The sequence below is a fragment of the Callionymus lyra genome, chromosome 18, assembly GCF_982586985.1.
Source record: "Callionymus lyra chromosome 18, fCalLyr1.hap1.1, whole genome shotgun sequence".
Lineage (NCBI taxonomy): Eukaryota > Metazoa > Chordata > Actinopteri > Syngnathiformes > Callionymidae > Callionymus > Callionymus lyra.
Window position 1 is genome coordinate 2,530,994 of NC_141835.1, and position 24,426 is coordinate 2,555,419.

Consider the following 24,426-nt stretch of genomic DNA (forward strand, 5'->3'; position numbering starts at 1 on the left):
GATCTTCAGGCCACCAAACCACCAGAGCTTTGCCTCGAAATCCAGTCCATGAAAACCAGATACAGGAGACAAAGCACATCCCTGACGGAGACCAACTGTCACTGGGAATACATCCGATCTGCATCCAAGGATCCTCACAACTCTTGCTGTGGGAATACAGTGATTGGAGGCCCTCAGTAGAGAGCCTCTCACTCCATGCTCCCAAAGCTCCTCCCACAACTTCGCCCTGGGCACTCGGTCGTACGCCTTCTCCAAGTCCACAAAGAACATGTAGACTGGCAGGTCATACTCCCAGGCACCCTCCAGAACCGTCCAGTGAGTGAAGAGCTGGTCCGTAGTTCCATGGCCAGGACAGAACCCGCATTGTTCCTCTTGGATCTGAGGTTAAACCATCGATCGGACCCTCCTTTCCAGGACCTTAGAGTAGACCTTACCAGGAAGGCTGAGGAGTGTGATGCTGCTGTAGTTGGCAAACAACCTCTGGTCCCCCTTATTAAATAGGGGGACCACCAGCCCGGTCAGACACTCTTCAGGGACCGTCCCAGACGCCCACGCAATGTTGAAGAGACGAGTCAATCAAGACAACCCTTCAACACTCAGAACCTTCAGCATTTCTGGGCGAATCTTATCAATTCCTGCAGCTTTGCCACTGTGGAGCTTCATGACCACCACAGCGACTTCAACAGATCAGTGATGCCCATCAGCCTCTAGCTCTGTCTCCACTGGAGAGGGTGGGACATCCGGGCTGAGGAGTTCCTCAAAGTACTCTTTCCAACGGCCATCAACATCCTCGGTTGAAGTCAGCAACATGTCATCCTTACTGTAAACAGCTTGGACACTCTGCTGCTTCCCCCTTCTGAGGTGCTTGACCGTTTTCCAGAAGCACCTTGGTGTCGAATGAACGTCTTCCTCCATGGATTCTCCAAACTCCTCCCACACCCGCTGTTTAGCCTTCGCAACAGTCCTTTGAGCCAGGAGGTCATTTGCAACTGCTTCAGGAGTCCGGCAAGACACTAGGTCTCGATAGGCTCCTTCTTCAGTCGGACGGCTTCCCTGACATCTGGTGTCCACCAAGATGTCCTTGGGTTACTGCCCCTTGAGCCACCAATGACCTTCAGACCTTTGAACATCGACCACTCATGTTCTATGTCCCCGACCTCCACAGGGATGTCGGTAAAAGCTTCTCGGATGTGTGAGCTGAAAACTCCTCCGTCAGCTTCATTCTCCAGACGTTCCAAGTTCACCTGCACTACACGTTTGGGTTCACCTGGTCGGTCCAGAGGCTTCCCCTGCCATCTGAGCCAGCTCACCACCAGGTGGTGATCAGTTGACAGTTCTGCTCCTCTCTTCAGCCGGGCGTCCAGAACATACCGCCTCAAGTTAAATGATACGATTACAAAATCGGTCATTGACCTGCGGCTTAGTGAGCTCTGGTACCAAGTACACTAATGTGCCTCCCTGTGTTCCAACATGGTGTTTGTGACGGACAAGCCATGACAAGCACAGAAGTCCAACAACAAACGACCGTTTGGGTTAAGATCTTCGCAATCACGCCTCTCCCAGTTTCTCCATCACTGAAGTCTCCCAGGAGGACAATGGAGTCTCCAGGTGTGGCCCTGTACACCTCTAAAGACCCGCAAGAAGGCCGGATACTCCAAACTACTGTTTGGTGCACAAACAACAGTCAGAGTTAAACCTCCGTTCAGCCGAAGCCGTAGGGAGGCGACCCTCTGATCCACCGGAGCAAACTCCTGGATCATTTGGATTCACAAAGTCCCTGAACCAGGGTAAGGTGATGGTCCTTGGAGGAGATGACGGTTTATAAATATTTGTTGACATCACACTGTTGTAAAGGAGTTTAAATGTTTATATTTGATATACATTAACACACAATACTTTATTAACAGAGACCATCTTGTTTGAAACCTCTTGAGAGGAAGTTGAACAAAAAGAAAACTGAAAATCACCTTCAAACCTTTGAAAAGTTCACGCATTTTCATAATCTCTTCATTCTTTATACATATGGACGTTGACATGTATAACTGCGCGCACTATAATATTGAATTTAAAACGCTACGAATTGCAATATATTGAATAATTGAAATGAAAATATTTAAAATATTGAAATTAAAATCCGACAAATATTGAATAATTGATATTAAAATCCAACAAATATTGAATAATTGAAATTAAAATATAACAAATATTTAATAATTCAAAATAAAATATAACAAATATTGAATAATTCAAAATAAAATATAACAAATATTAGAATCATTTAAATTATTTCAACCTTTCAATATTTGAAGAACAAATGAAACCCTTCAATATTCTGACGGCACTGATGTTCTTCACTGATGTTCTTCACTGATGTTCTTCACTGATGTTCTTCACTCTGGTACCAGAGCCGTCGCAGCACAGAAGTCAACTCTTCTCTCCACGAACTGAAGCATGATGGGAAAATATCACTTTCTATTTCTGGCAGCTTTGATTGGATCCTTGTGTGCAGGTAACTTTATATAGTATTTGATACAAGTTGATCACAATTTAGTTTAATTTCTTATGAAATAATATTAAACATGTTTATTATCATTTCTTTCCTTCTGAAGGACGAACAGACTCTGACATGACTCAGCAACTAACAGAGGAACAGATCACAGAGTTCAAGGACACTTTCTCCTTGTTTGACAAGGATGGCGACGACATCATCACCAACGAAGAACTTGGTTCCGTCCAGACCCGGCGGCATAGGCGGTTATTCAGGGGCCATCCTCGCCCCCAGAGTCAGCCGTGGCAGCCGAGGCTGGAAGAAGGTAGTTTTATTTCCATAAGAGTTCAACCCTCTGCTCTGTCGAACGAAGCCAAAGCGCTGTTACACCTGTTACAGGTGATGTAAATGTACAATGTTGTGGCTCAACTCTGTAGTTATTTCCATGTGAGAACAAACAACAACAACAACAGCAGGGATTGAAAATATGTTTATGATCTTCTTCGATCTGTCAACACACCTGGTCTCGAAAAGCGCTATATAAATAAATATTACTTACTTACTTACTTACATCCATCAATGTCAAGAGAACAGCGCACCCAAGTGGTCATTAGGTTCCACTACAGTTATTGTTATCATTTGACATTAATGGTTACAGTTGCTTATACAGTCATTGGTTTTGGTTTTCAGTTTGAACATCAGTGATACGCTGACAAGAAAAAGTAACAAGGAGAGCAGGAAGCAGCTTCATCCATGTCTACTGAACACACACTGAAGTCAACCTGAACCCTGGAGTGAACCTTCAAACTGAGAGTCGCTGCAGCTAAAGCTTCACTTGAACTCACCAAGACCTTGGACTTCGGCTCAGTTCAGTGTTTTTATTGTACCTTTTAAAAACAAGGCTCCTGTAGAAAAGACTAAATATATTGTCATGATGGTCATTTGGTGACCTTTAAAAAAACATATTTCTCAGCATCTGGGCTTCATCAAGTATCAAACAGATGACATGAATTTGTTCAATCCAGTGTTCAGGTTGACTTCAGTGCTTATGTTTTAAGTAGAAGTGAAGCTGTGATGCTTCAGTTTAATACATGGACACAGAACTAAACTTTGTTGTTCGTTTTTTTTAGATTTTGGGATCAACCGTCACTTTTTAGTAATGGGAGAATTATTTCTCTGTACTGAGCGAGTCGACCCAGAGCCGTCGTTCAGTCTGAAGTCAATACGTTTTTAGGTTGAAAAGTTTGCCCCCCTGACTAAATGTAATGCCCCCCTTAAATGTTTTTCTGCAGCCGGGTCTGGTTCCGTCATCAGGTCACTGGGTCAGAACCCCACAGAGGCTGAGCTGCAAGACATGATCAACGACGTTGAGGCCGGCGGTGATGGAACCATCAACTTCACAAAGTTTCTGACGATGATGGAGAGAAAAATGGAAACAGAGAAAAAGGGTGAAATCTTTATTGTATTCCGATTATCTGACAACAATATGGACGGAAACCTCAGCACAGATGAACTGCGTCACTATATGATGAGCGCGGGTGTTGTAGTAACACGTGAGGAGGTGGAGATGATGATCATCAGAGAAGCAGATGTTGATGGAGACGAACAGATCAACTATGAAGAGTTTAGAAAGATGTTGCTTGTAAAGTAAAGCTTGGTCGCCCAGTCCTGTCTCCTCTTAGAAGAAAGAATGAAATAAGTTTTAATTACCTTTTAGAAAATAAAATATGGTGTTTTTTTCTGTTTCTGGATAAAAATGATTGAAAATTAAAATGTAATATCCTTCTGTCCACACAGGAAGAATAAAAACACACAGAAACATCATCATAATTAAGTGATTCTATGTTGATTCAATTCAGTTTCTTTATTTGTCCACTGGGTGGCGCAGTCAGAGACGGGAGCAGGTATTTGAGCGTCAGGTGTTTGTGAAGGAGACACACATGTGTTTGTTTCTGTGACAACTTTCATTCTTTTCTTCTTGGTTATTGTGACTGTTATTTGGAAAGTATTTCCTTTTTTCCTTCAAATAAATGATCATCGCATTGAAGATATTGGACCTTTCATTTTAGTCCAGAACACCAGAACCAGTTGGTCCAGTTCACACATAAGAACATGTAGTTCAGGAACATTGATCAGACGCTACAATGAACTAATTACTTGTGTGTAGTAAGTTATCTCAAGACACTATACAGTTGAAGTAAGACTAAGTTAAGGTAAGGTAAGGTAAAACTTTATTGATCCTTCAGGAGGTCTCCTTCGGGAAATTGTTTTTTCCAGTAGCCAGCAATTTTTCATAAACAATAAAAAATAATACATAAAAAATAAAATAAGAAGAAGAACATAAAGAGAAAGAACAAGATGACACAATCTAAGTCAAAAGATAAAGACAAAGAAAAACAACAAAGACAAAGGATACAAAGACTAACATGGAACAGAACATCCAGATACTTTCACTCCACTCCTGCCCCCGAACTCACAATTGTACAATTTAATAGCCCGAGGAATGAATGAGTCCCTGAGTCTATTTGTTTTGCACCTGGGAGGAGCATTCGTGCTTCATCTGCTTCTCTGCTCACCGATGACAGTGTTCAGAGGATGACTGTCATCATCATGATGGACAGTAGTTTGTTCAATGATCTCCTCTCAGCAACTGTCACCAGTGAGTCCAGCTTCAACCACAGAACCAGCCCTCCTGATCAACCTGTTGACCTGTTGACCTCCTCTTGGACACATTTCCACCCCAACACACCACAGCATAGAACACTGGCCACCACAGACTGGTAGAACATGCAGAGGAGCTTCTTGCAGATGTTAAATGATCGAAGCCTCCTCAGAAAGTACAGTCTACTCTGAACCTTCTTATATACATGGTCTGTGTTGCAGGACCAGTTTACTGTCCATCCACACACCGAGGTACTTATAGTTGTCCACTATCTCCACCTCGTCGCCTCTGATGGACACTGGACGTGGCTTTGTCCTGGACCTCCCGAAGTCCAAGACCAGCTCCTTGGTCTTTGAGGTGTTCAGCTGCAAGTGGTCCCTCTCACTCCAGTCCACAAAGTCACTTATCAGACTCCTGTACTCATCTTCGCTGTTGTCCCTGATGCATCCAACAATGGCAGTGTCGTCAGCATACTTCTGGACGAGACTCAGCTCTGAGTTGTAGCAGAAGTCTGAAGTGTAGATGGTGAAGAGGAGAGGGGCCAGTACTGTCCCCTGAGGTGCTCCTGTACTGCACACCACAGTGTCAGACTTGATGTCCTTCAGCCTGACATACTGTGGTCGATCAGTAAGATAGTCCGTAATCCAGGAGACCAGACCAGGGTCCACATGCATCTTAGTCAGTTTGTCCTGCAGCAGAGTGGGTTGGATAGTGTTGAAGGCACTAGAAAACTCCAGGAACAGGATTCTCACTGAACCGCTTCCTTTATCCAAGTGGGAGTAGGTCAGATGCAGGAGGTGAAGGATGGCATCTTCCACACCAACTGCTGGCTGGTAGGCAAACTGCAGGGGGTCTTGCGCGTGCTGGACTTGTGGCCTGAGATGTTTGAGGACCAGCCGCTCCAGTGTCTTCATCAGCTGCGAAGTCAGTGCCACCGGTCTGTAATCGTTCAGCACACTCGGTCGGATCTTTTTAGGGACTGGAACGATACAGGAAGTCTTCCACAGAGTTGGTACTTTCCCCAGCCGTAGACTGAGGTTGAAGACATGCTGGAGTGGCTCAGCTAGTTCAGCAGGTCTTTAGCAGTCGAGCAGACACCTTATCAGGACCAGCAGCCTTCCCTGGACGAATCCTCCGAAGTACATCCTGTACCTGGAGTGAGGTGAAGCTGGGAAGTGGTTGTGTGGAGCTGAGGGGGGCACAAGAAGGTGGGGCAGGTCCTGAGGCGGACAGCAGTGAGGGTGAGGTGACCTGCTCAAACCTGTTGAAAAAGTTGTTCAGTCCATTTGCCTCCTCCACCGTGTCCACTGCAGTCAGAGAGGCCTTGGTCTTGTGTCCAGTGATGGTTTTAACACCATCCCAGACTCTCTTATTTCTTCTCGGCTCAGCTTCTCCTCCAACCTCCTCCTGTAGGTGTCCTTTGCCTCCCTCAAGCATCGCTTCACCTCCTGCTGAGCTGACCTCATGGCGTCCCTGTCCCTGCTCCTGAATGCCACTTTCTTCCTGTTAAGGACATCCTTGACCTCCTTTGTTACCCACGGTTTATTATTAGGGTAACAGCGGACAGTCTTAGTAGGGGCGACAACGTCCAAGCAGAAATTAAAATAATCCGTTAGACAGTGTGTCTGACCCTCGATGTCCTCACCATGAGACCTCAGCAGCACATCCCAGTCTGTTGTTTCAAAGCAGTCTCTGATGGCGTCCTCCACAGCTGGTGTCCACTTTCTGATTGTCTTAGTGGTCACAGTCTGTCTCTGCACCAGAGGAATGTACTGTGACTGAAGGTGGACCAGGTTATGATCGGACCTTCCAAGTTGAGGAAGAGGTTTGGCTCTGTAGGCGTCCTTCAAGTTGGAATAAAGAAGGTCAATTGTCCTGTTATTCCTGGTGGGACAATCCACAGCCTGATGGAAAGTAGGCAGAGTAGAGTCCAGGTTGGCATGATTAAAGTCTCCAGAGATGATGATAAACGCGTCAGGATGTTGATTCTGAAGTCGAGCTGTCATTGTGTGGATCTTCTCACAGGCAGATGCAGCCGCAGCGCTCGGAGGAATGTAGACACACAGCGCGATCACGTGACTGAACTCACGCGGTAGATAATATGGACGCATGCTGACAGCCAACAGTTCTAAATCTTGACAACACGAGACTTTCTTCACAGTAACGTGTCCCGGACTACACCAGCGTTTCTTCACGTACATGATCAGACCTCCTCCTCTGCGCTTCCCACACGCGTCTGAGTCTCTGTCCGCTCTGATGGTGCTGAAACCAGGCAGGTCCACGAGTGAGTCCGGAGTCAGTGAGTGAGCCACGTCTCCGTGAAGATCAACAAGCTGCTCTCTCTGTAGATCCGCTGGTTGTTGAGGGCAGACAGCTCGTCCATCTTATTCGTCAGTGAATTGACGTTCATCGTGATCGTTGGTCTGTGACGTCTCTGATTGTCCGTTAGCTTAGCATTAAGCCGCTTCCCTGCCCGACAGCCTCTGTACCGGCGCTGAAGTTCAATCGGGATCTCGTGGAGATCTCCAGCCCGTGCCATTGACTTCAGCGATAGTAGATCCTCTCTTGAGTAAACAGGACGATTCTCCCCATGTTCAGAAGTATCCATTTAAAACATTACTGTAAAAAAATTAATAAAAAACAGAAAATTATAGAAATTGCTGCGGAGCTACTAGAGAGGCAGCCGTCCTCGTTGGCGCCTTTAATCTCGTCATGATCATCTCGACTATAGTTGATTAAGGAAAAACAGATCAATTAAACAAGAAGTGAAACACTGTGCAGTGAGCTATGGCGAGGAAAAACTTCCTTTTAGAAGAAACCTGGAGCAGAACCAGACTCATTGTTAATGGCCTCCTGCTTTGACCGGCTGGGAGGAAGGATGGGGGGGTAGACAGATGGATAAGGAGAGGAGTGAGGGAGGATATAGTGAGAGAAAAGAGGAGAGTGTAGGAGAGTCCATGGAGGTGCTGGAGAGAACTCTGGATCTGATGACGTGGTGAAGATCCTGGATCAGCAGCAGCTCTGGAGGCCCTGGAGCTCCTGAGAGAAATAAAAAGGTGTTTAAACAGGTGATGAATGTAATGAAGAAAAGAAGGATATACAGAGCTGCTGTCTAAAACTCTCCAGCATTCTCAGCCTATAGCAGCTAAGATAAACAGTTAAGTTAGTTATAGCAGCTAAGATAAACAGTTAAGTTAGTTATAGCAGCTAAGATAAACAGTTAAGTTAGTTATAGCAGCTAAGATAAACAGTTAAGTTAGTTATAGCAGCTAAGATAAACAGTTAAGTTAGTTATAGCAGCTAAGATAAACAGTTAAGTTAGTTATAGCAGCTAAGATAAACAGTTAAGTTAGTTATAGCAGCTAAAGATAAACAGTTAAGTTAGTTATAGCAGCTAAGATAAACAGTTAAGTTAGTTATAGCAGCTAAGATAAACAGTAAAGTTAGTTATAGCAGCTAAGATAAACAGTTAAGTTAGTTATAGCAGCTAAGATAAACAGTTAAGTTAGTTATAGCAGCTAAGATAAACAGTTAAGTTAGTTATAGCAGCTGAGATAAACAGTTAAGTTAGTTATAGCAGCTAAGATAAACAGTTAAGTTAGTTATAGCAGCTAAGATAAACAGTTAAGTTAGTTATAGCAGCTAAGATAAACAGTTTTGTTAGTTATAGCAGCTAAAGATAAACAGTTAAGTTAGTTATAGCAGCTAAGATAAACAGTTAAGTTAGTTATAGCAGCTAAGATAAACAGTTTTGTTAGTTATAGCAGCTAAAGATAAACAGTTAAGTTAGTTATAGCAGCTAAAGATAAACAGTTAAGTTAGTTATAGCAGCTAAAGATAAAGAGTTAAGTTAGTTATAGCAGATAAAGATAAACAGTTAAGTTAGTTATAGCAGGTAAGATAAACAGTTAAGTTAGTTATAGCAGCTAAGATAAACAGTTACGTTAGTTATAGAAGCTAAGATAAACAGTTAAGTTAGTTATAGCAGCTAAGATAAACAGTTAAGTTAGTTATAGCAGCTAAGATAAACAGTTAAGTTAGTTATAGCAGCTAAGATAAACAGTTAAGTTAGTTATAGCAGCTAAGATAAACAGTTTTGTTAGTTATAGCAGCTAAAGATAAACAGTTAAGTTAGTTATAGCAGCTAAGATAAACAGTTAAGTTAGTTATAGCAGCTAAGATAAACAGTTAAGTTAGTTATAGCAGCTAAGATAAACCGTTTTGTTAGTTATAGCAGCTAAAGATAAACAGTTAAGTTAGTTAATGCAGCTAAAGATAAATAGTTAAGTTAGTTATAGCAGCTAAAGAAAAACAGTTAAGTTAGTTATAGCAGCTAAGATAAACAGTTTTGTTAGTTATAGCAGCTAAAGATAAACAGTTAAGTTAGTTATAGCAGCTAAGATAAACAGTTTTGTTAGTTATAGCAGCTAAAGATAAACAGTTAAGTTAGTTATAGCAGCTAAAGATAAACAGTTAAGTTAGTTATAGCAGCTAAAGATAAAAAGTTAAGTTAGTTATAGCAGATAAAGATAAACAGTTAAGTTAGTTATAGCAGGTAAGATAAACAGTTAAGTTAGTTATAGCAGCTAAGATAAACAGTTAAGTTAGTTATAGAAGCTAAGATAAACAGTTAAGTTAGTTATAGCAGCTAAGATAAACAGTTAAGTTAGTTATAGCAGCTAAGATAAACAGTTAAGTTAGTTATAGCAGCTAAGATAAACAGTTAAGTTAGTTATAGCAGCTGAGATAAACAGTTAAGTTAGTTATAGCAGCTAAGATAAACAGTTTTGTTAGTAATAGCAGCTAAAGATAAACAGTTAATTATAGGCTTTATCGAAAAGTAAGGTTTTAAGAATGTTTTTAAACATAGAGAGGGTGTCTGCCCTCCGGACTGAAGCCGGTAGTTGGTTCCACAGCAGAGGGGCTTGAAAACTGAAGACCCTGGCTCCAAATCTACATTTAGAGATTTGTGGTATAACTAATAGATCAGAGTTTAAGGATCGTAAGGTCCTTTGAGGGTTGATAAGTTTGGATTAAATCTTTAATGTATGTTGGTGCTAGTCCATGTAAGGCTTTATAGGTTAGGAGAAGGATTTTAAATTGTATCTAAATTCTACAGGAAGCCAATGTTAGGAAGACAGTACAGGTGTGTTCGCGCCTCTTAGTCTTAGTCAGGACACGAGCTGCAGATGAATGAGCTGAAGATTCTGAGAGACTTTTTAGAACATCCTGACAGAAGAGAGTTACAATAGTCCAGCCTGGAGGTTACAAAAGCATGGATGAGCTTCTCAGCATCAAGTTACGAAGGTGGAAGTAAGCAGTCCGTGAGATTAGTTTTATGTGTGAGTTAAATGATAAATCCTCGTCAAAGCAGATACCCAGATTCTTTACAGTGGTGCTGGTAGCAGGAGCAAGTCCAGTCTGGAAAGATCATAAGGTAACGATTGTCTGAGATGTTGCTGATCAACTAGTAAAACCTCATTTTTTTCCAAGTTCAGTAGGAGAAAGTTTTGGTCATCCATGACTTGATATGTGTAATACAGGACTGTAGTTGTGTAGCTGTTGATATCTGTAATATAGGAGTGTAGTTGTGTAGCTGTTGATATCTGTAATACAGGACTGTAGTTGTGTAGCTGTTGATATCTGTAATACAGGACTGTAGTTGTGTAGCTGTTGATATCTGTAATACAGGAGTGTAGTTGTGTAGCTGTTGATATATGTAATACAGGACTGTAGTTGTGTAGCTGTTGATATCTGTAATACAGGAGTGTAGTTGTGTAGCTGTTGATATGTGTAATACAGGAGTGTAGTTGTGTAGCTGTTGATATCTGTAATACAGGAGTGTAGTTGTGTAGCTGTTGATATCTGTAATACAGGACTGTAGTTGTGTAGCTGTTGATATCTGTAATACAGGACTGTAGTTGTGTAGCTGTTGATATCTGTAATACAGGACTGTAGTTGTGTAGCTGTTGATATATCTGTAATATAGGACTGTAGTTGTGTAGCTGTTGATATCTGTAATACAGGACTGTAGTTGTGTAGCTGTTGATATATCTGTAATATAGGACTGTAGTTGTGTAGCTGTTGATATCTGTAATACAGGACTGTAGTTGTGTAGCTGTTGATATCTGTAATACAGGACTGTAGTTGTGTAGCTGTTGATATCTGTAATACAGGACTGTAGTTGTGTAGCTGTTGATATATCTGTAATATAGGACTGTAGTTGTGTAGCTGTTGATATCTGTAATACAGGACTGTAGTTGTGTAGCTGTTGATATATCTGTAATATAGGACTGTAGTTGTGTAGCTGTTGATATCTGTAATACAGGACTGTAGTTGTGTAGCTGTTGATATATCTGTAATATAGGACTGTAGTTGTGTAGCTGTTGATATCTGTAATACAGGACTGTAGTTGTGTAGCTGTTGATATCTGTAATACAGGACTGTAGTTGTGTAGCTGTTGATATCTGTAATACAGGACTGTAGTTGTGTAGCTGTTGATATATCTGTAATATAGGACTGTAGTTGTGTAGCTGTTGATATCTGTAATACAGGACTGTAGTTGTGTAGCTGTTGATATCTGTAATACAGGACTGTAGTTGTGTAGCTGTTGATATCTGTAATACAAGAGTGTAGTTGTGTAGCTGATTTCTTTCATCTGCTTCATTAACAAGTAGAGTTGGGTGTCATCAGCATAAGAGTGAAAGTTTATAGAGTGTCTTCTGATCAAGTTAAGATTTAAACCAGTTTAGTTCCACGTATGTCTATATGGTTTTCTAGCCTCTGTAGAAGGATTTGGTGTCAACAGTGTCAAATGCACTGAGATCTAGAAGAACAAGAACTGAAACATGGGTCGGGGACAGTGATGGGATTTTCTCTAGAGACACTTGGATGAACAATCAGGTAAATATGACAAACCTGATGATTCCTCACGACACACTTCAGTGCTGCTGAACTCTGCTTGAACTTCTGCTTCAATCTGGAGTCACTTTTATAAAGTCTTATGAAATGAGCTCCTTGGCAGACGTATGTTCTGTTGGACATCAATCAATGGCATCAAGATATGAAAAGATTAAATGTTAAAACGTTGACATTAGTTTAATTTAAATGTTTTAAAGATTTTATTGCTTTTTTTAATCATTACATTCATTAATTTATATGTTGAAATTGAGAATTTGTTATTTTTCTTTGAATAAATGAATTATATTTAATGATTAATTATTCGTAGACTTTTTCATTTAACAATTAAAACATAACAAATATTGAATAATTGAAATTAAAATATAATAAATATTGAATAATTTAAATTAAAACATAACACATATTGAATAATTGAAATTAAAATATAACAAATATTAAATCATCGAAATTATTTCAACCTTTCAATATTTGAAAAACCAAATGAAACCCTTCAATATTCTGACGGCACTGATGTTCTTCACTGATGTTCTTCACTGATGTTCTTCACTGATGTTCTTCACTCTGGTACCAGAGCCGTCGCAGCACAGAAGTCAACTCTTCTCTCCACGAACTGAAGCATGATGGGAAAATATCAGTCTCTATTTCTGGCAGCTTTGATTGGATCCTTGTGTGCAGGTAACTTTATATAGTATTTGATACAAGTTGATCACAATTGTACGATATTAGTTTAATTTCTTATGAAATAATCAACAACATGTTTATTATCATTTCTTTCCTTCTGAAGGACGAACAGACTCTGACATGACTCAGCAACTAACAGAGGAACAGATCACAGAGTTCAAGGACACTTTCTCCTTTTTTGACAAGGATGGCGACGACATCATCACCAACGAAGAACTTGGTTCCGTCATCAGGTCACTGGGTCAGAACCCCACAGAGGCTGAGCTGCAAGACATGATCAACGACGTTGACGCCGGCGGTGAAGGAACCATCAACTTCACAGAGTTTCTGACTATGATGGAGAGAAAAATGGAAACAGAAAAAAAAAAAAAATTCCTTGAGGAATTCCGAATAATTGACCATAATATGGACGGATACCTCAACGCAGATGAGTTGCTTCAGATCGTTTTGAGTGAAGGGGTTCAAGTAACACGTGAGGAGGTGCAGCTGATAATGATCGGAGAAGCAGATGCTGATGGAGACAAACTAGTCAACTCTGAGGAGTATGTAAAGATGATGATGTGAAGTGAGGCTTGGTCGCCCAGTCCTGTCTCCTCTTAGAAGAAAGAATGAAAGAAGTTGTTTTTTTCTTCAAATAAATGATCATCGCATTGAAGATGTCTGACCTTTTCTTTTAGTCCAGAACGAACCATCCCTGGTTATCATTACTGCTCAACTTTCTCAGAGAGAGAAGTTTCTTTGGCTTCTCGTTGATCATGAAACCAAAGGCCTGGGATTTGACGCTTCATTTGAAGGTTTGTGGCTAAAAACCATCCTAGCTTTTTACAAACTCATCAAAAGGTGTGAATAAGAAAAAGGTTTAATTCAAAACAGCCCAATGAAGCCTCTGTGAGCAGCGCATTAGTCTCTCTCTGCAAACATGTGTCGGGATCATTGATGGGATTCTTTCCATCTGTCTCTTGAAAGGTTCACTTTAACAGACGGTTCATGCGTGTGACGACAGACAGCAGGTCTGTAATGTTGTGCTTAGCATGTGGCTAACAAACAATGGTGTGCTGTTACGAACGCCACGAGGACGCAGCGGAAGATGTTGATCACATTGAGTCGATGAAAAAGATAGAAGCACAAAAGGCAACTGTAGAAAAGTGAATCAAGAATCAGGTTTAAAGATCGTGAAGTCATCACTTGCTTGATGGAACCACTGTAGTCGTTCAAGGAAACCAACGATTCGTCGTCTCGGCTGGAGTTTGACGTTTCACACCAGAGGGTTGATCTTCATCGTTGGATGTTGACGTTTCCCGCCGGTGTTGTTAGTCGTCAACATTGAAGGCAGGATCCACACGTACCAAGAGGTACAAGAAACATGTTGAATAATTGAAATTAAAATATAACTAATATTGAATAATTGAAATTAAAATAAAATAAATATTAGAATCATTGACATTTTTTCAACCTTTCAATATTTGAAGAACAAATGAAACCCTTCAATATTCTGACGGCACTGATGTTCTTCACTGATGTTCTTCACTGATGTTCTTCACTGATGTTCTTCACTGATGTTCTTCACTGATGTTCTTCACTGATGTTCTTCACTGATGTTCTTCACTGATGTTCTTCACTGATGTTCTTCACTGATGTTCTTCACTGATGTTCTTCACTCTGGTACCAGAGCCGTCGCAGCACAGAAGTCAACTCTTCTCTCCACGAACTGAAGCATGATGGGAAAATATCAGTCTCTATTTCTGGCAGCTTTGATTGGATCCTTGTGTGCAGGTAACTTTATATAGTATTTGATACAAGTTGATCACAATTGTAAAATATTAGTTGAATTTCTTTGGATTAAATAAATGATAACAGAAAAATAAAACATCAAAACTGTAAAATGATTCTAAAGAAACTTGAATCGATGCATGAGTAGAAAGAGGTTTGCTGCAGGTGTGACAGAGAAGATCAAGGTGGAGGTGGGACTACATCAGGGCTCTGAGTCCCTTCTTGCTTGCCGTGGTGATGGACAGACAGACAGATGAGGTTAGACAGGAATCTCCATGGACTATGATGTTTGCAGATGGCATCGTGATCTGTGGTGAGAGCAGGTGGAGGAGAGGCTGGAGAGGTGGAGATATTCTCTAGAAAGGAGAGGAATGAAGGTTAGTCACAGCAAGACAGAATATATGTGAGTGAGTGAGAAGAACCCAGGAGGAACCATGAGGCTACAGGGAGATGAAGAAGGAGGATTTGAAGTATTTAGGGTCAACAGTCCAGAGCAGTGGAGATTGTTGTAAAGAGGTGAAGAAACATGTTAAAGCTGGTGTAACGGGAAGAAGAAAGTGTCAGGAGACATGTTTGATAAAAGAGTATCAGCCAGAATGAAAGGAAAGATCTACAAGACAGTGGTGGGACCAGCCATGATCTATGGTCTAGAGACAGTGATGAAGAGGAAGCAGGGCTGGAGGTAACAGAGATGAAGATGTTGAGGTTCTCTCTGGGAGTGACGGAGATGGATCAGGAATGAGTCAATCAGAGGAACATGTGAGATGTGTTGGAGAGAAGGTCACAGAGGCCAGAATGAGATGGTCATGTACAGAGGAGGGATAGAGAGTATATTGGTAGAAGGATGCTGGGGTTGGAAGTGCCAGGCAAGAGGTCTAGAGGAAGACCAAAGAGAAGGTTTATGGATGTAGTGAAAGAGGACATGAAGTTTGTTTTCAAATGTGCAAATAAAGAAGTCAGTAAAGTAACAACAACAAGTGATAATGAATATCAACACGATGTCGTAAATAATCAACAACATGTTTATTATCATTTCTTTCCTTCTGAAGGACGAACAGACTCTGACATGACTCAGCAACTAACAGAGGAACAGATTACAGAGTTCAAGGACACTTTCTCCTTGTTTGACAAGGATGGCGACGACATCATCACCAACGAAGAACTTGGTTCCGTCATCAGGTCACTGGGTCAGAACCCCACAGAGGCTGAGCTGCAAGACATGATCAACGACGTTGACGCCGGCGGTGATGGAACCATCAACTTCACAGAGTTTCTGACGATGATGGAGAGAAAAATGGAAACGGACAAAAAAGATGAAATATTTGAGGCAATGAGGGGATTTGACAGGAATGCAGACGGATACATCAGCGCAGATGAGCTGCATTACTTCCTTTTGAACATGGGGGTGAAAATAACAGACGAGGAGGTGGAGATGATGATCAGAGAAGCAGATATTGATGGAGACAAACAAGTCAACTATGAAGAGTTTACAAAAATGATGACTTCAAAGTAAAGCTTGGTCGCCCAGTCCTGTCTCCTCTTAGAAGAAAGAATGAAAGAAGTTTTAATTACCTTTTAGAAAAAAAAAATCTTGTGTTTTTCTCTTTCTGTATCAAAAATATTGAACATTGAAATCAAATATCCTTCTGTCCAGACAGGAAGAATAAAAACACAGAAACATCATCATAATAAAGTGATTCTATGTTGATTCAATTCAGTTTCTTTATTTGTCCACTGGGTGGCGCAGTCAGAGACGGGAGCAGGTATTTGAGCGTCAGGTGTTTGTGAAGGAGACACACATGTGTTTGTTTCTGTGACAACTTTCATTCTTTTCTTCTTGGTTATTGTAACTGTTATTTGGAAAGTATTTCATTTTTTCCTTCAAATAAATGATCATCGCATTGAAGATATTGGACCTTTTATTTTAGTCCAGAACACCAGAACCAGTTGGTCCAGTTCACACATAAGAACATGTAGTTCAGGAACATTGATCAGATGCTACAATGAACTAATTACTTGCTTGTAGTATGTTATGTTGTGTGTAGTAAGTTATCTCAAGACACTATACAGTTGAAGTAAGACTAAGGTAAGGTAAGGTAAGGTAAAACTTTATTGATCCCTCAGGAGGTCTCCTTCGGGAAATTGTTTTTTCCAGTAGCCAGCAATTTTTCATAAACAATAAAAAATAATACATAAAAAATAAAATAAGAAGAAGAACATAAAGAGAAAGAACAAGATGAAACAATCTAAGTCTAAAGATAAAGACAAAGAAAAACAACAAAGACAAAGGATACAAAGACTAACATGGAACATCCAGATACTCTCACTCCACTCCTGCCCCCCAACTCAGAATTGTACAATTTAATAGCCCGAGGAATGAATGAGTCCCTGAGTCTATTTGTTTTGCACCTGGTAGGAGCATTCGTGCTTCATCTGCTTCTCTGCTCACTGATGACAGTGTTCAGAGGATGACTGTCATCATCCATGATGGACAGTAGTTTGTTCAATGATCTCCTCTCAGCAACTGTCACCAGTGAGTCCAGCTTCAACCACAGAGCCAGCCCTCCTGATCAACCTGTCCAACCTGTTGACCTGTTGACCTCCTCTTGGACACATTTCCACCCCAACACACCACAGCATAGAACACTGGCCACCACAGACTGGTAGAACATGCAGAGCAGCTTCTTGCAGATGTTAAATGATCGAAGCCTCCTCAGAAAGTACAGTCTACTCTGAACCTTCTTATATACATGGTCTGTGTTGCAGGACCAGTTTACTGTCCATCCACACACCGAGGTACTTATAGTTGTCCACTATCTCCACCTCGTCGCCTCTGATGGACACTGGACGTGGCTTTGTCCTGGACCTCCCGAAGTCCAAGACCAGCTCCTTGGTCTTTGAGGTTTTCAGCTGCAAGTGGTTCCTCTCACTCCAGTCCACAAAGTCACGTATCAGACTCCCATACTCGTCTTCGCTGTTGTCCCTGATGCATCCAAATATGTCAGTGTCGTCAGCATACTTCTGGACGAGACTCAGCTCTGAGTTGTAGCAGAAGTCTGAAGTGTAGATGGTGAAGAGGAGAGAGGCCAGTACTGTCCCCTGAGGTGCTCCTGTACTGCACACCACAGTGTCAGACTTGATGTCCTTCAGCCTGACATACTGTGGTCGATCAGTAAGATAGTCCGTAATCCAGGAGACCAGACCAGGGTCCACATGCATCTTAGTCAGTTTGTCCTGCAGCAGAGTGGGTTGGATAGTGTTGAAGGCACTAGAAAAGTCCAGGAACAGGATTCTCACTGAACCGCTTCCTTTATCCAAGTGGGAGTAGGTCCGATGCAGGAGGTGAAGGATGGCATCTTCCACACCAACTGCTGGCTGGTAGGCAAACTGCAGGGGGTCTTGCGCGTGCTGGACTTGTGGCCTGAGATGTTTGAGGACCAGCCGCTCCAGTGTCTTCATCAGCTGCGAAGTCAGTGCCACCGGTCTGTAATCGTTCAGCACACTCGATCGGATCTTTTTAGGGACTGGAACGATACAGGAAGTCTTCCACAGAGTTGGTACTTTCCCCAGCTGTAGACTGAGGTTGAAGACATGCTGGAGTGGCTCAGCTAGTTCAGCAGGTCTTTAGCAGTCGAGCAGACACCTTATCAGGACCAGCAGCCTTCCCTGGACGAATCCTCCGAAGTACATCCTGTACCTGGAGTGAGGTGAAGCTGGGACGTGGTTATGTGGAGCTGAGGGGGGCACAAGAAGGTGGGGCAGGTCCTGAGGCGGGCAGCAGTGAGGGTGAGGTGACCTGCTCAAACCTGTTGAAAAAGTTGTTCAGTCCATTTGCCTCCTCCACCGTGTCCACTGCAGTCAGAGAGGCCTTGGTCTTGTGTCCAGTGATGGTTTTAACATCATCCCAGACTCTCTTATTTCTTCTCGGCTCAGCTTCTCCTCCAACCTCCTCCTGTAGGTGTCCTTTGCCTCCCTCAAGCATCGCTTCACCTCCTGCTGAGCTGATCTCATGGCATCCCTGTCCCTGCTCCTGAATGCCACTTTCTTCCTGTTAAGGACATCCTTGACCTCCTTTGTTACCCACGGTTTATTATTAGGGTAACAGCGGACAGTCTTAGTAGGGGCGACAACGTCCAAGCAGAAATTTAAATAATCCGTTAGACAGTGTGTCTGTCCCTCGATGTCCTCACCATGAGACCTCAGCAGCACATCCCAGTCTGTTGTTTCAAAGCAGTCTCTGATGGCGTCCTCCACAGCTGGTGTCCACTTTCTGATTGTCTTAGTGGTCACAGTCTGTCTCTGCACCAGAGGAATGTACTGTGACTGAAGGTGGACCAGGTTGTGATCGGACCTTCCAAGTGGAGGAAGAGGTTTGGCTCTGTAGGCGTCCTTCAAGTTGGAATAAAGAAGGTCAATTGTCCTGTTATTCCTGGTGGGACAATCCACAGCCTGATGGAAAGTAGGCAGAGTAGAGTCCAGGTTGGCATGATTAAAGTCTCCAGAGATGATGATAAACGCGTCAGGATGTTGATTCTGAAGTCGAGCTGTCATTGTGTGGATCTTCTCACAGGCAGATGCAGCCGCAGCGCTCGGAGGAATGTAGACACACAGCGCGATCACGTGACTGAACTCACGCGGTAGATAATATGGACGCATGCTGACAGCCAACAGTTCTAAATCTTGACAACACGAGACTTTCTTCACAGTAACGTGTCCCGGACTACACCAGCGTTTCTTCACGTACATGATCAGACCTCCTCCTCTGCGCTTCCCACAAGCGTCTGAGTCTCTGTCCGCTCTGACGGAGCTGAAACCAGGCAGGTCCACGAGTGAGTCCGGAGTCAGTGAGTGAGCCACGTCTCCGTGAAGATCAACAAGCTGCTCTCTCTGTAGATCCGCTGGTTGTTGAGGGCAGACAGCTCGTCCATCTTATTCGTCAGTGAATTGACGTTCATCGTGATCGTTGGTCTGTGACGTCTCTGATTGTCCGTTAGCTTAGCATTTAGCCGCTTCCCTGCCCGACAGCCTCTGTACCGGTGCTGAAGTTCAATCGGGATCTCGTAGCGATCTCCAGCCCGTGCCATTGACTTCAGCGACAGTAGATCCTCTCTTGAGTAAACAAGAAGATTCTCCCATGTTCAGAAGTATCCATTTAAAAAATTACAGTAAAAAAATGAATAAAAAACAGAAAATTATAGAAATTGCTGCGGAGCTACTGGAGAGGCAGCCGTCCTCGTTGGCGCCTTTAATCTCGTCATGATCATCTCGACTATAGTTGATTAAGGAAAAACAGATCAATTAAACAAGAAACAAAACACTGTGCAGTGAGCTATGGCGAGGAAAAACTTCCTTTTAGAAGAAACCTGGAGCAGAACCAGACTCATTGTTAACGGCCTCCTGCTTTGACCGGCTGGGAGGAAGGATGGGGGGGTAGACAGATGGATAAGGAGAGGAGTGAGGGAGGATATAGTGAGAGAAAAGAGGAGAGTGTAGGAGAGTCCATGGAGGTGCTGGAGAGAACTCTGGATCTGATGACGTGGTGAAGATCCTGGATCAGCAGCAGCTCTGGAGGTCCTGGAGCTCCTGAGAGAAATAAAAAGGTGTTTAAACAGGTGATGAATGTAATGCAGAAAAGAAGGATAAACAGAGCTGGTGTCTAAAACTCTCCAGCATTCTCAGCCTTTAGCAGCTAAAGATAAACAGTTAAGTTAGTTATAGCAGCTAAGATAAACAGTTAAGTTAGTTATAGCAGCTAAAGATAAACAGTTAAGTTAGTTATAGCAGCTAAAGATAAACAGTTAAGTTAGTTATAGCAGCTAAGATAAACAGTTAAGTTAGTTATAGCAGCTAAGATAAACAGTTAAGTTAGTTATAGCAGCTAAGATAAACAGTTAAGTTAGTTATAGCAGCTAAAGATAAACAGTTAAGTTAGTTATAGCAGCTAAAGATAAAAAGTTAAGTTAGTTATAGCAGATAAAGATAAACAGTTAAGTTAGTTATAGCAGGTAAGATAAACAGTTAAGTTAGTTATAGCAGCTAAGATAAACAGTTAAGTTAGTTATAGAAGCTAAGATAAACAGTTAAGTTAGTTATAGCAGCTAAGATAAACAGTAAAGTTAGTTATAGCAGCTAAGATAAACAGTTAAGTTAGTTATAGCAGCTAAAGATAAACAGTTAAGTTAGTTATAGCAGCTAAGATAAACAGTTAAGTTAGTTATAGCAGCTAAGATAAACAGTTAAGTTAGTTATAGCAGCTAAGATAAACAGTTTTGTTAGTTATAGCAGCTAAAGATAAACAGTTAAGTTAGTTATAGCAGCTAAGATAAACAGTTAAGTTAGTTATAGCAGCTAAGATAAACAGTTAAGTTAGTTATAGCAGCTAAGATAAACAGTTAAGTTAGTTATAGCAGCTAAAGATAAACAGTTAAGTTAGTTATAGCAGCTAAGATAAACAGTTAAGTTAGTTATAGCAGCTAAAGATAAAAAGTTAAGTTAGTTATAGCAGCTAAAGATAAACAGTTAAGTTAGTTATAGCAGCTAAGATAAACAGTTAAGTTAGTTATAGCAGCTAAGATAAACAGTTAAGTTAGTTATAGCAGCTAAGATAAACAGTTAAGTTAGTTATAGCAGCTAAAGATAAACAGTTAAGTCTTAGTCTTAGTCAGGACACGAGCTGCAGATGAATGAGCTGAAGATTCTGAGAGACTTTTTAGAACATCCTGACAGAAGAGAGTTACAATAGTCCAGCCTGGAGGTTACAAAAGATGAGCTTCTCAGCATCTAAAGGAAGGAAGTGCCTGATTTTTGAAAAGTTACGAAGGTGGAAGTAAGCAGTCCGTGAGATTTGTTTTATGCTCTGCGCGCCTGTCAGTGACGCGGCGTCGTCAGTGACGTCATCGGTGCTGAATGTGGGACTTCTTAATGTTCACTCCATTACTAATAAATCCTTTATTCTTAATGATCTTTTCACAAGAGTTAATATGGATTTATTATGTCTTTCTGAGACTTGGCAGAGAGAGGAAGAGTTTATTCATCTGAACGAACTCTGTCCAGTAGGGAGCGCTGTCCTGGGGAAGCCTCGCCTCTCTGGTCGTGGGGGAGGTCTTGCTACTGTTTTTAGGGAGAGTTTTTCTTGCAAAGTGATTCAGACACAGGAATTCACATCTTTTGAATCTCAGATGATCTTGGTTGGTTCTACAAGACCTTTCTATTGTGTGTCAATCTACCGTCCGCCTGGTCCTGTGGCGATGTTCTTGAAAGACTTTAGTGACTTCTTATCTTCCATTATTCAAATGGAATCTGTCCTTATTCTTGGAGACTTTAATCTTCATGTTGATGACGTCACATCTTGTTCTGCTAAAGAACTTTTAACTTTAACAGAAGCCTTTAATTTTGAGCAACATGTTTCTGAACCCACTCATCAAAAAGCCCACATTTTAGACTTAGTTTTTACTCTTGGCCTGAACATTTCTAATGTATCTGTACATGATGTCCATCTGAGTGATCATTCTCTTGTTTAACCTGGACTTCATCCCTGAACCTAAGCCTTTGAAAGTTAGGTCTCAGAGGCGTGTCATCTCAGCCGATACTGCAGACAGTTTTTCTGCTATGTTTGACCCTCTTTCCTTTGATGACTGCCCAGACGTGGACAGTTTGATTCACTGTTTCACTGATCATTGTGTTGAAATACTGGATCAAGTGGCACCTGTTAAATCGAACTTGAAAATTCAGAAAAAACGGTGCCCTTGGACAAATGAAGATCTCCTGAGTCTGAAGAGACTTTGTCGAAAGACTGAGCGTCTCTGGAAGTCTACCAAACTTGAGGTGCACAGACTTCACCTCAGGGATCTGATGTCTTCTTACAATGAGATGGTAGAAACTGCTAGATCTGATTACATCAGAAAACTGGTAGCAGCAAATAGGAAAAACCCCAAAGTTTTGTTTGACACGATTAATTCTCTCGTGTCTCCTGCTCCTCAAATCACACCTGTCTTCTGTGAAGCTGACAGCAATGCATTGTTGAGATTTTTCATTGACAAAATTAAATTGATCAAAGAGAAAATATGTCCCCCTTTGTTTGGAACCCCTACTGTCTCTGAGCCCCTCTCCTCCTCTTGGTCCTCCTTCACTGCTGTATCTTTGGGTGATATTTCGGCACTAGTGAACAAGATGAAACCCTCCTCTTGCTCAGATGACGTCCTTCCTTGTAGGCTTTTTATCAAAGTATTTGATGTAATTGGCCCCTGGGTTACCAATATGGTGAACCTCTCCCTTTCCACAGGGGTTTTTCCCAATGCATTTAAACATGCCATTGTGGAGCCTCTGCTCAAAAAACCAGGCTTAGACCCAACTGACCTCAGTAATTTCAGGCCTATTTCTAAGCTCCCTTTCTTGTCCAAGATCTTGGAGAAGGTGGTGTCTGAGCAGCTGTCTTTGTTCCTGGATCAGAGCGACATCCATGAGAAGTTTCAGTCTGGCTTCCGTAAACATCACTCTACGGAGACAGCTTTATTGAAAGTGTCCAGTGACATCAAGATGTCGGCTGACTCTGGTAAATTCACTGTTCTGGTTCTCTTGGATCTGTCCTCAGCCTTTGACACAGTTGATCACCAGATCCTGCTGAGAAGACTGAGGGATGAAGTGGGACTGTCTGGGTCTGTGTTAGAATGGTTCTCATCTTACCTTTCTGGGCGCAGTTTTAGTGTATCTGCCAATCAAATGAGGTCTGAATCGGCAGATCTGTTGTGTGGAGTCCCTCAAGGTTCTGTTCTGGGTCCTTTATTGTTTTTGCTGTACTTGATTCCCCTCGGTAAAATCATTCAGAGATTTCCAGATGTTTCTTATCACATTTTTGCTGATGACATCCAGCTCTACTGCTCTTTTGATCCAACTGAGCCCCAGAGGCTGAACAGCTTAGTCAATTGTTTGCTAGAAATCAAACAATGAGTGAAAACACTTTACAGCTAAATGTGGACAAAACTGAACTTTTGACTTAGGTCAGTCTGTCAAACTGAGCCTGAGAAACCTGGGTGTTGTATTTGATAAAGACATGTCTCTTGTTCAACACTGAAGAAAACTGACCAGAAACTGTTTCCTTCAACTGAGAAAAATCTCTAAACTTAGGAAAATGTTGTCGGAACATGATCTGGATCTTATAATCCATGCGTTTGTTTCTTCTCGTCTGGACTATTGTAACAGTTTGTTTTCATGTCTTAACAAGAAGGAGCTGTCTCGTCTGCAGTTGATTCAAAACTCTGCAGCCAGAATTCTAACCCGCTCTAGTAGAAGAACTCACATTTCTCCGATCCTTAAAATTCTTCACTGGCTTCCAGTTTCTTTCAGGATCAACTTTAAAATTCTGGTTCTTACTTTCAGATCTATTCATGGTCAGGCTCCTCCTTACAACACTGATCTGATCCAGCCTTACACCCCAGCTCGGGCTCTGAGGTCTGTGGATCAGAATCTACTTATGGTTCCACGCACACGGCTCAGGACCAGAGGAGAGAAATCTTTTCATGCTGTTGCTCCTAAGCTTTGGAACGATCTTCTCTCTCTTTGCTCTTGATGATCTACTGACTCCTTTAAGAAACATCTTAAGACGTTTCTATTTGTTCAGGCTTTTCCTTGAATTTCTCGAACTCCTGTGTTGTTCTCAGTATTATCTTGATCTTTAAAGTATGTACTTTTTTGAGTATTGTTTTGATTGTTTAAGCGCTTTGTGACCCTGGTCTCGAAAAGCGCTATATAAATAAATATTACTTACTTACTTACTTACTTACTATGTGTGAGTTAAATGATAAATCCTCGTCAAAGCAGACACCCAGATTCTTTACAGTGGTGCTGGTAGCAGGAGCAAGTCCAGTCTGGAAAGATCATAAGGTAACGATTGTCTGAGATGTTGCTG

General features: G+C 41.8%; 1 protein-coding gene and 2 pseudogenes across 1 annotated transcript; all 3 read left to right on the forward strand.

Annotated features, from left to right (window-relative positions):
• Positions 1-2,626: 2,626 nt before the first annotated feature.
• Positions 2,627-4,139, forward strand: LOC148060048 (calmodulin-alpha-like). Its single transcript, XM_087779629.1, has 2 exons — positions 2,627-2,726; positions 3,781-4,139. The coding sequence occupies exons 1-2, from the start codon at positions 2,627-2,629 to the stop codon at positions 4,137-4,139; spliced, it is 459 nt and encodes a 152-aa protein (XP_087635755.1).
• An 8,733-nt stretch (positions 4,140-12,872) lies between these two features.
• Positions 12,873-13,316, forward strand: LOC148060049 (uncharacterized; annotated as a pseudogene).
• Positions 13,317-15,588: 2,272 nt separating this feature from the next.
• On the forward strand, positions 15,589-16,080 carry LOC148060050 (calmodulin pseudogene; annotated as a pseudogene).
• Positions 16,081-24,426: the final 8,346 nt, after the last annotated feature.